We start from the raw sequence: 13,038 nt of genomic DNA on the forward strand, positions 1-13,038 counted from the left end.
CACTGATGCTGCCACTACCACTGTGGCTCCTACAACTACTGAGGCCCCTACAACCACTGAGGCTGCAGCAACCACTGTAGCTCCTACTACCACTGAAGCTGCAACTACTGAAGCCCCAACAACCACTGAAGCTGCAACTACCACTGTGGCTCCTACTACCACTGAAGCTGCAACAACAACTGAAGCTCCAACAACCACTGAAGCTGCCACAACCACTGTAGCTCCTACTACCACTAAGGCCCCAACAACCACTGAGGCTGCCACAACCACTGAATCTGCAACAACCACTGTAGCTCCTACTACCACTGGCCCCAACAACCACTGAATCTGCCACAACCACTGTAGCTCCTACTACCACTGAAGCTGCAACAACAACTATAGCTCCTACAACCACTGATGCTGCCACTACCACTGTGGCTCCTACTACCACTGAAGCTGCAACAACAACTGTAGCTCCAACAACTACTGAGGCCCCAACAACCACTATAGCTCCTACAACCACTGATGCTGCCACTACCACTGTGGCTCCTACTAGCACTGAAGCTGCCACAAGCACTGTAGCTCTTACTACCACTGACGCCCCAACAACCACTGATGCTGCAACTACCACTGTGGCCCCTACTACCACTGAAGCTGCCACAACCACTGTAGCTCCTACTACCACTGGGGCCCCAACAACCACTGAAGCTCCAACAACCACTGAAGCTGCCACAACCACTGTAGCTCCTACTACCACTAATGCCCCAACAACCACTGAAGCTGACACAACCACTGTAGCTCCTACTACCACTGGGGCCCCAACAACCACTGAAGCTGCCACAACCACTGAGGCCCAAACAACCACTGAAGCTGCCACAACCACTGTATCTCCTACTACCACTGAGGCCCCAACAACCACTGAAGCTCCTACTACCACTGAAGCCCCAACAACCACTGAAGCTGCCACAACCACTGAATCTGCAACAACCACTGTAGCTCCTACTACCACTGAGGCCCCAACAACCACTGAAGCTGCCACAACCACTGAAGCTGCCACAACCACTGTAGCTCCCTACTACCACTGAGGCCCCAACAACCACTGAGGCCCCAACAACTACTGTTGCTCCAACAACCACTGAAGCTGCAACTACCACTGATGCTGCAACTACCACTGTGGCTCCTACTACTACTGAAGCTGCAACAACTGTAGCTCCTACTACCACTGAGGCCCCAACAACTACTGAAGCTGCTACAACCACTGTAGCTCCTACTACCACTGAGGCCCCAACAACCACTGAAGCTGCAACTACCACTGTAGCTCCTACTACTACTGAGGCCCCAACAACCACTGAAGCTGCAACAACCACTGTAGCTCCTACTACCACTGAAGCTGCAACTACTGAGGCCCCAACAACCACTGAAGCTGCAACTACCACTGTGGCTCCTACTACCACTGAAGCTGCAACAACAACTGAGGCCCCAACAACCACTGAAGCTGCCACAACCACTGTCGCTCCAACAACCACTGAAGCCCCAACAACCACTGAAGCTGCCACAACCACTGTAGCTCCTACTACCACTGAAGCTGCAACAACAACTATAGCTCCTACAACCACTGATGCCCCAACAACCACTGAAGATGCCACAACCACTGTAGCTCCTACTACCACTGAAGCTGCAACAACTGTAGCTCCTACTACCACTGAATCCCCAACAACCACTGAAGCTGCCACAACCACTGTAGCTCCTACAACCACTGACGCCCTAACAACCACAGAAGCTGCAACAACAACTGTAGCTCCTACTACCACTGACGCCCCAACAACCACAGAAGCTGCAACAACCACTGTAGCTCATACTATTACCGAAGCACAAACAACCACTAAGGCCCCAACAACCACTGAAGATGCCACAACCACTGAGGCTCCGAGAACCACTGAAGCTGCCACAACCACTGAAGTTGCCACAACCAGTGACCTGACAACTACTGAACGCCTGACAAGCACAGTAGCCTTCACTTCCACTGAAGCACTAACAACAGTAAAATCTACTAATACTGGTAAGTATTTATGAAGTTCATTTTGAAGAATATACAAAATGATGACAAATATTTGTATATGATATATGTGGTTTTAACTTCATATTTTTTGTAAATGAGTGAAACAGCTAATGAAGCACATGTCCTTGATGTGCTTAGCTGGATAAACAAACAATGAGATCCTTACAGTACAAAAAAAAAAAAAAAAAAAAAAAAAAAAAAAAAAAAATTGAGTTAATATGTACTCTAGTCTCCATGCAGAACAACTACAGGAGAAAACCAAGGAATGCTATGTAAGCGCCTAATATATACAATGGATTCTTCCTATGTTCCTTCTTTGTCAATTTTAATTTGCTTTAATATGTAATTTCTTCCCAGCTGCAAATCACCGCTCTAAATAATCTACATATTTAGTATTGGAATACTGAAATACCTTTAGAAGCCCAAGGCCTTTTTGGTCCATGTCCACAACACACACATTATCAGGAAAAAATCAGACTCTGAAACAAATTTTGATGATGAAATATAGTTAAAGTACTTGGGTTGAGAAAGACGATAATGCTAACGAACATTATATTCACTACAACATCATCTTCAATCACTGCAGCTTTTACAGAAACTCCTTCACCTTCCTCATCTACTTCAGTCTCTACTACTACTGAAGCTCCAAAAACCACTTCAGCATCAACTACAATTTCATTCTACACTACCACTGAAGCCCAAACAACAACTTCGGCTACAACTGCCAGTAAAGCCCCCAAAACAACTATGACAGTGACAACAACTTCAGCCCCCACCACAAAAACCCTAACAACCACTGTAAGTCCTACAACCACTGAAGACCAAACAGTCACTGAAGCCCCAACAACTACTAAAGCTGCAACAACCACTGTAGTTCCTCCTACTACTGAAGTTCCCACAAATACTGTTGCTTCCACTGAGGCTCCAACAGTCACTGAAGTTTCTACAACCACTGAGGGCCAAATAACCAGTGATGTTACCACAACCACTGTAGCTCCTACTACTACTGAAGTCCCAACAACATCTGAATCTCCAACAACCACTGAGGCCCTAAAAACCACTGAAGCTGCTACAACCACTATAGCTTCAACTACCACTGAAGCTGCCACAAACACTGATGCCCAAACCACCACTAACGCCCCAACAACTGAAGCTGCCACAACCACTGAGGCCCCAACAACCAATGAAGCTACCACGACCACTGAAAAACAATCAACCACTGAAGTTGCCACAACCACTGTAGCTCCTACTACTACTGAGGCCCCAACAACCACTGAATTTGCTACAACCACTGAAGCTGCCACAACTGAAGCTCCTACGACCACTGAGGCCCCAACAACCACTGAAGCTGTCAAAACTACTGTAGGTGTTACTACCACTGAGGCTCCAACAACTACTGAAGTTACCACAATCACGGAAACTCTGACAACTACTGAACGCTTGACAAGCACAGTAGCTTCCACTTTCACTGAAGCACTATCAACAGTTGAATCGACCAGCTCTGGTAAGTGTGAAGATTTTTTTTTATAGGGTATACAAAATGCACTTTGTTATTATAAATATTTATATATGATAACATCTGCTATTCGTAATGTCTTAGGCTTGACTTTTCCCTTTGTAATCCTAGGCTCTCCTAATTTATTTCCTCGACATTCTAGGCTGCCCAAAATCCCTCCTCATTCAAAAGGCAGAAACATTAATCATATTAACTGTCATTATTTATTTGAGTAATAACATTCCTTTAATGTGTTCAAAAGGAAAAAATGATAATCAATTCCTTATATTTTACTGGAAAAGAGTAAAAACAGAGTTAGTCCATACTCTAGTTTTCATGCAGAACAACTATCGGACAAAACCAAGGAATGTTTTCATATCTTTATATGAGCACATATTTCGTTTATCTGTGTAAGCACCTGATATACATTGGATTCTTCCCTGTTCCTTATCTGCCAAATCTTCAATCAGTTTACTTCTATCTGAAATTTCTCCCCAGCTACTGTTCTAAATAACCGAATATTTAGTGTTGGAATACAGGAATACCTTTAGGAGTCTAAAGCCTTTCGGCCCATGTCCTCAGCACACGCGTGATCAGGAAATAACTGTAAAAGTAATATTGATGATAAAATATAAAAACAGTACATATGTTGAGAAAAAAGACCATCAGATTCACCACATCTACTTCAATTACTGCAGCCTTTGCAGAAATTCCTTCACCTTTCTCATCCACTTCAGTCTCTACTATTACTGAAGCACCAAAAACCAATACAGCTTCAATAACTGTTTCACTCTACACTACCACTGAAGCCAAAATAACATATTTAGCCACCATTGCCAGCAAGACCCCAACAACCTCTATTGCAGTGAGAACCACATCATTCCCTACTAAAACTATGGCCTTAACTACTAGGCCGAAACAGCATCCACTTCATCCCCAATTACCATTAAAACCCTAACAACCACTTTAAGTCCTAAAACCACTGAGGCCAAAACAACCAGTGAAGCCCAAACAACCACTATTGCTCCTACTACCACTGATGCTGTAACAATTGCTAACTCTTCTACTACCACTGAACCCAGAACCACTAAAGCTGTCACAACCACTAAAAACCCAACAGCCACTGTAGCTCATACTAACACTGAGCCACTGGCGATCACTGAATCTATAATTTATAGTATCTCTAAGGTCATTACAGTTTTTACTACCAATGAGGCACCAACAACCACTGAGGCTGCAATAACCACTGTAGCTCCTACTAGTACTAAGGCCCCAACAACCACTGAAGCTCCCACAATCACTCTAGCTCCTACGACCACTGAGGCCCCAACAACCACTAAATCTGCAATAACCACTGTAGCTCCTACTACCACTGAGGCTCCAACCACCACTGCAGTTCCTACTACCACTGAGGCCCCAACAACCACTGAAACTGCCATTGTACCTCCTACTACCATTGAGAGACCAACAACCAATGAAGATGCCACAACCACTGGGGCCCCAACAAAAACTAAAACTGCCACAACCACAGTAGCTCCTACTACCACTGAGGTCCCAACAACCACTGAAGCTGCTATTACCACTGTAGTTTCTACAATCACTGGAACAATAACAACCACTGAATTTGCCATAACCAATTTATCACCAACTACCACTGAGGTCCCCAACAACCACTGAAGCGGTCATTACCACTGTAGTTCCTGCGACCACTAAGACATTAACCACTGAAGCTGCCAACACCACTGTAACACATACGACAACTGAGGCCCCAACAACCACTAAAGCCTCAACAACCACTCTAGCATTTGAGGCACCAACAATCACTGAAGTTCCAACAACTACAGTAGCTCCTACTACCACTGAAGCCCAAACTACCACCAAAACTGCCAAAACCACTATAGCTCCTACTACCACTGTGGAACCACCAATCACTGAAACTGCCACAGCCACTGTAGCTCCCACTACCACTCAGGCCCCAACAACCACTGAAGCTGCCACAACCACTGTAACTTTGACTACCACTGAGGCCCCAACAACCACTGAAGCTGCCACAACCACTGTAGCTCCAACTACCACTATAAGTGCGACAACTACTGTAGAATCTACTACAACTGAAGCCTTAACAACCCCTGAAGCTGCCACAACCACTGTAAGTCCTACTACAACTGAGACACCAATACCTACCACCAATGAGACACCAATACCTACCGCCAATGATGCTGCAACAATCACTGTAGCTCATACTGCTACTGAAGCAGTATGAGGCCCCAACAACTGATTCTGCAACCACATAGTTCCTTCTACCACTGAGGTCTTAATGACCACTGAGGCGCCAACAACTAAATCTCCAACAACCACTGTATCTCCTACTACCACTGAGGCCCCAACAACTACTGAAGCTGCCACAGCCACTGTAGCTCCTACTGCCACTGAGGTCCGAACAACCACTGAAGCTGCCACAACCACAGTAGTTCCTACTGCCACTGAGGTCCGAACAACCACTGAAGCTGCCACAACCACTGTATTACCTACTTCCACTGTGGCCCAAACAACCACTGTAGCATCTACTACCGCTGAGGCACCAACAACCACTGAAGCTGAAACAACCACTGTAGCTCCTAATACCATTGAGATCCCAAAAAACACTGGAGCAGGCACAACCACTGTAGCTCCTAATACCACTGATGCCCCAACAACCACTGAAGCTGCCACAACCAAATTAGCTCCTACTACCATAGAGGCTCCACCAACAACTGAAGCTGCCACAACCACTGTAGCTCCTCCTACCACTGAAGCCCAAATTGCCACTGAAGTTGCCACAAACACTGTAGTTCCTACTACCACTAAGGTCCCAACAACCACTAAATTTACTACATCTACTGAAGTTCCTACTACAACTGAGGCCCCCACCACACTGTAGTTCCTACTACCACTGAGGTCCCAACAACCTTTGTAGGCACTACTATCACTGAGGCCCCAACAACTACTGAAGCTGCCATTGTACCTCCTACTACCATTACGAAACCAACAACCACTGAAGATGCCACAACCACAGAGGCCCCAACAAAAACTAAAAAGTGCCACAACCACAGTAGCTCCTACTACCACTGAGGCCCCAACAACCACTGAAGCTGCTATTATCACTGTAGTTTCTACTGTCACTGGAACAATAACAACCACTGAAGCTGCCACAACCAATGTATCACATACTGCCACTGAGGCTCCAACAACCACTGAAGCAGTCATTTCCACTGTCGTTCCTACCACCACTAAGACATTAACCATTTAGCATCTTCTACCACTGAGGCCCCAACAACTGAAGCTGCCACAACCAGTGTATCTCCTACCACTATAAGTACGACAACTATTGTAGAACCTACTACAACTGAAGCCTTAACAACCCCTGAAGCTGCTACAACCACTGTAGGTCCTACTACAACTGAGACACCAATACCTACCACCAATGAGACACCAATACCTACCGCCAATGATGCTGCAACAAGCCCTGTAGCTCATACTGCTACTGAAAATGCCATAACCACTACATCTGCTACTACTATTGAGGGCCCAACAACCACTGAAGCTGCCACAACCACTTTAGCTTCTACTACCACTGAGGCCCTAGCAACTGAATCTGCAACAAACACTGTATCTCCTACTACCACTGAGGCCATAACAACCACTGAAACTCCCACACTCATTGTAGCTCCTACTGCCACTAAGACCATAACAAGCACTGAAGCTGCAAAAACCACTGTAACTCCTATTTCCTATAAGATCATAACACCACTGAAGCTGCCACAGCCATTGTATCACCTACTTCCACTGTGGCCCAAGCAACCACTGTTGCATCTACTACCGATGAGGCACCAACAACCACTGAAGCTGCAACAACCACTGTTGCTTTTACTCCCACTAAGGCCCCAACAGCCACTGAAGCTAAAACAACCTCTGTAGCTCCTAATACCACTGAGGTCCCAAACACCACTGAAGCTGCCACAACCACATTAGCTCCTACTGCCATAGAGGCCCTAACAACAACTGAAGTTACCACAACCACTGTAGATCCAATTATCACTGAGGTCCCAACAACCAATGAACCTTCTACTACTAATGTATCACCTTCTACCATTGTGGTCCAAACAACCACTAAAGCCTCAATAATCACTGTAGCATCTACTACCACTGAGACACCAACAATCACTGAGGCTGCAACAACCAGTGTAGCTCCTTCTACCACTGAGGCCCCAACAGCCAGTGGAGCTGCCACAACCACTGTAGTTCCTACTACCACTGAAGCTGCCACCACCACTGTAGCTCCTACTACCACTGAGTACCCAACAGACATTGAAAGTACAATTACTACTGTAGTTACCACCACTGAGGCCCAATAACCATAGAAAATGCCACAACCACTATTGTTTCTATTACCACTGAGGCCCCAAGAACCACTGAGGCTGCCAAAAACCACTGAAGCTGCCAGAGCCATTGAAATTCTTACTACCACTAAGTCCCCAACAACTACTGATACTGCAACTACCACTATAGCTCCAATTACCACTAAGGCACCAACAGCTGAAGTTGCAACAAACAATGGAGCTTTTACTAACACCAAGTCCCTAACAAACACTGAAATTCCCACAACCACTGTAGTTCCTACTACTGCTGAGGCCCCAACAACTACTGAAACAGTCATAACCACTGTAGTACCTACTCTCATTGAGACACCAACAAACTCTTTAGTCCCTACTACTACTGCTGTTGTGACATCAACCAGTATTAGCACTGAAGCTGCAATAGCCACTTTAATCCAAACCACCACTGAGGTCCTTATAACCAATTTAGTCCCTAAAACCACTGAAGGCGTGACATCCACCTCAGTCTTCATTACCACTGAGGCACTAAACCACTTTAGGCCCTACCCCCAAAGAAGTTATGACAACTACTGCAGTTCATACCACCTAAGTTGTGAATACCACTCCAATCCCCTCCACTGAGTTCCTAACAACCTCTGCTGCCACATCCACTATAGTTCCCACTACCACTGATAAAACCAAAACTACTGAAGAGGCCACAACTACTGTTATACCAACAAATTTAGCTTCCACTAATACCGATGCCCTACTAACTTCTGCAATTGTCATAACCTCTTCAGCCCTGACAACTCCTGAAGGTCTGACAAGCACAATAACTTCCACTACCAGTGAAGCTGCAAGAACCACTCAAGCACCAACAACACTAAGATCCAGTAGTACTGGTATGTATCTATGAGTACCCTTGTAAAGAATATGTCAAATGTATTTTGTTACTGTGGATATATGCAATTAATTTGTTATTGTTTCTATTGGCTCTACATTAATGACTCAGGAGGTCCCAGGTATGATTTGTCCTTTTGCAATCCTAAGCTGCCACAGTTTATTCCCTTGCTATCCCAACATGGACTAAGTTTACCCCTGTAATAATTTTTATTTTATGGTTTCTTTCTTTCTTTCTTTATAAGTGTAACAATTACCAAAATATATATATTTTTTTATCAAGTGTGTTTACAGGAAAATTTGATAGTGAGAACTTTTAACTCACTTGAAAAGAGCCTCTACAAAGTCTGCACTATCATCTTCATTCGGAGGAACTACTGGGAATAAAAGCAAAGAATATCATTGCCTTTAAATAAGGACACACTGTATTTTACTCATTTATGCATATGCACAATGTATGGAGTTGATTCTTCCAGAAGTCGTTCCTTGCTAAATATTCCCAGTGCTTACTACAATCTGTAATTCCTTCCTGGATGACAATCATTGGCCTAAATAATCAAAATATTTAGGTTTTAAAATACATGAATAATTTAGGGGCCTACACTATCTTTGATATATGACAATAACTGATAAATGGTCAGGATATACGAAACTATAACATTATTGACAATTATATGTAATGAAGAGGATAATGCAAGCCAGCAGTGTTTCCACTGCATGAGCTTCAGCCATTGCAGCTCCTACAAAACTACTTAATTTTCCTCATCTGCTTCAGCCCAAACAACTTCAGCCCTTACTGCCACTGAGGTAAACTACCACTTCAGCCCCAACTACAGCTACACCACAAACAACCACTATCCCCGTCACAAAACACAAACAATGGCATCAGCAACACAAACCATTTTAACATCCAATACAGCATACTCTAGCCCCTCCCCCCCCCCAAAAAAAAAAAAATCAGCCCCCACTGCCAGTAAGGCCCCAACAACCACTATAGCAGAGACAAAAAAAAAATCAGCCCCCACTACCGCTGAGGCTTAGACAACCATTATAGTTGTGGGAACCACATCACTCCTACCTATCACTGAAGATGCACCAATCCGCTTCAGCTTCTACTTCTACTGAGACCCAAACAACCACTGAAGTTACCTCAACTTCAGTGCAACAACAGCAGAAGCTGTGACAAACACTGAGGCCCCTATGACCACTGAGGCCCCAACAACAACTGAAGCTGTGACTACTTTAGGCCCTACTACTACTGTAGGCCTAAGAACCACTCATCCAGCCTCTATTACAGCTCAGCCACAATTTCATCTAATACTATAGGTGAGATAACTACAACCATGGAGATGAACAACTATCACTTCAGCCCCTACTACTAGTGAGAATCCAACTACCACTTTAATCCCAACTACAATTGGAGCCTAAACAAACACTGCAGCTGCGGCAACTACTTCAGTCCTGACAACTGAAACTGTGACAACCACTAAGGGCTCAACAACCACTGGAGCTGCCACAACTTCAGCCCCTACCACCACTGAGGCACCAACAACTGAAGCTGCAATAACTACTTCAGCCCCTACCGTACAGGCTGAAACAACCAATGAGACCCGTGCTATCATTGAGAACCCAACAACCACTGCTACAGAGGCCAGGACAACTGCTGGGGATGGCACAACCACTTCACCAGCAACTTTAGCTGCTGTCACTTCATCCACTACTACTACTAAGAATCCAACCACCATTGAAGCAGCAACTTCAACTTCAGTCCCCACTATTGAGGCCCAAACAACAACCACTTCAATTCCAACAGCCGAAGTTGTGACAACCACTGAGGCCTCAACAACCACTGAAGCTGATATAACTTAAGACCCTACTAATACTGAGGCACCAACAATCAGTAAAACAGGAGCAACCACTTCAGCTTCTACTAGCACTGAGAATCCAACAACCACCTTAGCTCTCAGTACCACTGAAACCCAGACAATCTCTGGAGTTGCCACAAGTGACCACTTCAGCCCCTACTGCCACTGAGCCACCAAAACCACAGACAATGAAACAACGACTTCATCCTCTATTACCACTGAGGTACCAAAGTCCAGAGCTACAACTACTTAAGCCCAACTACTACACTGAAACGAACAATGAGATCCCTAATCCTTCTGATAACCCAACAACCACTGAAGCAGGAACCACTACTTTAGGCCCGACTATTACAGACACCCAAACAACCACTAGAGATGCCACAACCACTTCTGTCCCAACAGTAACGGAAGCTGTGACCTCTTCAGCTCGTACTACCACTGAGGACCCAACAACCACCGATGCTGCCACAACTACAGCCTCTATTACACTGAGGCACCAACAACTGAAGCTGCAAATAATTCATCCCCTTCTACCACTGAGAATCCTACACCGACTTTAGCCCCCACTACCACTGAGGCTCTAACAGCCACTGCAGTTGCCACAACTATTTTAGGTCGAACAACAGAAGTTGTGACAATCACTGAGGCCTCAACTGCTGAACCTGACACAACTTCAGCCCCTACAACCACTGAGGGCCTAAGAAACACTGGTGCTGCCACAACCTCAGCACATACAACCACTGAAGCCCCAACAACAGAGGCTGTAACAACCACTTTAGCACCTACTACCACTGATACTGCCACCAATGAGGCTCCAACAACCACAGAGACTACAGCCAATTCAGCCCTTGCTACCACTGAGGGCCATCAACTGCTGAAACTACCACAACCTCAGCTTCTACAACTGAAGCCTTACTACTATTGAAAATCCAACAACCACTTTAGCACTCACTAACAATGAGGCCCAGGAGTTGCCGCAACTACTTCAGTCCCGACAAAAAATGAAACTGTGACCACCTCAGCCCCTACTACCACTGAGCCACATACAACAGAAGCTGCAACAACTACTTCAGCCCCTTCTACCACTGAGAATCTAACAACCATTGAGTCCCTAACCACTATAACCCTGAGTCTACTGAGACTACTGATGCCCCACTTTTGCCCTGACTACCACTGAGGCCCATACACTGGAGATACCACAACCACTTCGGTCTCAACAGTTACTGAAGCTATGACCACTTTAGCCTCTATTACCACAAAGATACCAACAAATTAAGCTGCAGAAACTAATTCAGCCCCTTTTGCCACTGAGAATCCAAAAACCACTGAAACCCCAACAAAGACAAAGGTTGAAACACTACTTCAGCCCCTACTACCACTGAGGTAACAACTAAAGCTGCAACAACTTCAGCTCCTACAACTACTAAAGCCCCAACAACCAAAGACTTTGAAACAACCACTGAAACTCCAACTACCAATGAAGCAGCAAATTCCACTTTAGCCCCCAGTATCACAGAGGCCCAAACAACCACAACTACTACAGTCCTAGTAACTGAACAACTGCTGAAGCTGCTACAATTTCAGCTGCAACAACTTCAGCTCCTAAACCACTGAAGCCCCAACAACCAAAGACTTTGAAACAACCACTGAAACTCCAACTACCAATGAAGCAGCAACTTCCACTTTAGCCCCCAGTATCACAGAGCCCCCCCCAAAAAAAAAAAAAAAAAACACAACTACTACAGTCCTAATAACTGAACAACTGCTGAAGCTGCTACAATTGCAGCTACATCTACAACTGAAACACTTATGACATGAATCTGCCACAACTACTTCATTCCCTACTACTACTGATATTCCAACAATCACTATGCTCCCCTCTACCATTGAAGTCCAAACAACCACTGGAGTTGTCACAACTACTTCAGTCCCAACAACCACTGAAGCCTCAACAATCACTTTAGCTCTGACTATCACTATCTACCATGCAACCACTCAATCTGCCGCAATTTCATCCCATACTACATCTAAGGTACAACTACAGAGGCTGAAGCAACCACTGAAGCCACAATCACTATAGTTCCTACTACCACTGAAGCCCAAACAACCACTGGAGTTGTCACAGCAATTTCAGTCTCAGCATCTGAAGCTGTCACAACTACTGAAGCCCCAACAACCACACTAACCCTGACTACCAATGAGGCTCTAACAACCACAGGGTATGAAACAACCACTTCAGCCTTTAACATCACCAAGAATCCAGCATCCACTTGAGACCCCATTCACACTGAAGCCCAAACAACCACTGGAGTTGCCATTACTACTTCAGCTGATATAATTGTGACAATCACTGAGGCCTCTGCAACCACTGAAGCTGCAACTGCT

At 45.1% G+C, this 13,038-nt stretch overlaps 2 protein-coding genes across 2 annotated transcripts; both read left to right on the top strand.

Annotated features, from left to right (window-relative positions):
* The first annotated feature begins 9,988 nt into the window (after positions 1–9,988).
* Positions 9,989–11,578, top strand: LOC119573972 (integumentary mucin C.1-like). Its single transcript, XM_037921072.1, has 4 exons — positions 9,989–10,034; positions 10,230–10,624; positions 10,749–11,082; positions 11,163–11,578. The coding sequence occupies exons 1-4, from the start codon at positions 9,989–9,991 to the stop codon at positions 11,576–11,578; spliced, it is 1,191 nt and encodes a 396-aa protein (XP_037777000.1).
* Positions 11,579–12,523: 945 nt separating this feature from the next.
* LOC119573973 (uncharacterized protein P19A11.02c-like) lies at positions 12,524–12,927 on the top strand. Its single transcript, XM_037921073.1, has 2 exons — positions 12,524–12,658; positions 12,700–12,927. The coding sequence occupies exons 1-2, from the start codon at positions 12,524–12,526 to the stop codon at positions 12,925–12,927; spliced, it is 363 nt and encodes a 120-aa protein (XP_037777001.1).
* The last annotated feature ends 111 nt before the right edge of the window (positions 12,928–13,038 follow it).

Source organism: Penaeus monodon, chromosome 6, assembly GCF_015228065.2.
Source record: "Penaeus monodon isolate SGIC_2016 chromosome 6, NSTDA_Pmon_1, whole genome shotgun sequence".
Classification (NCBI taxonomy): domain Eukaryota; kingdom Metazoa; phylum Arthropoda; class Malacostraca; order Decapoda; family Penaeidae; genus Penaeus; species Penaeus monodon.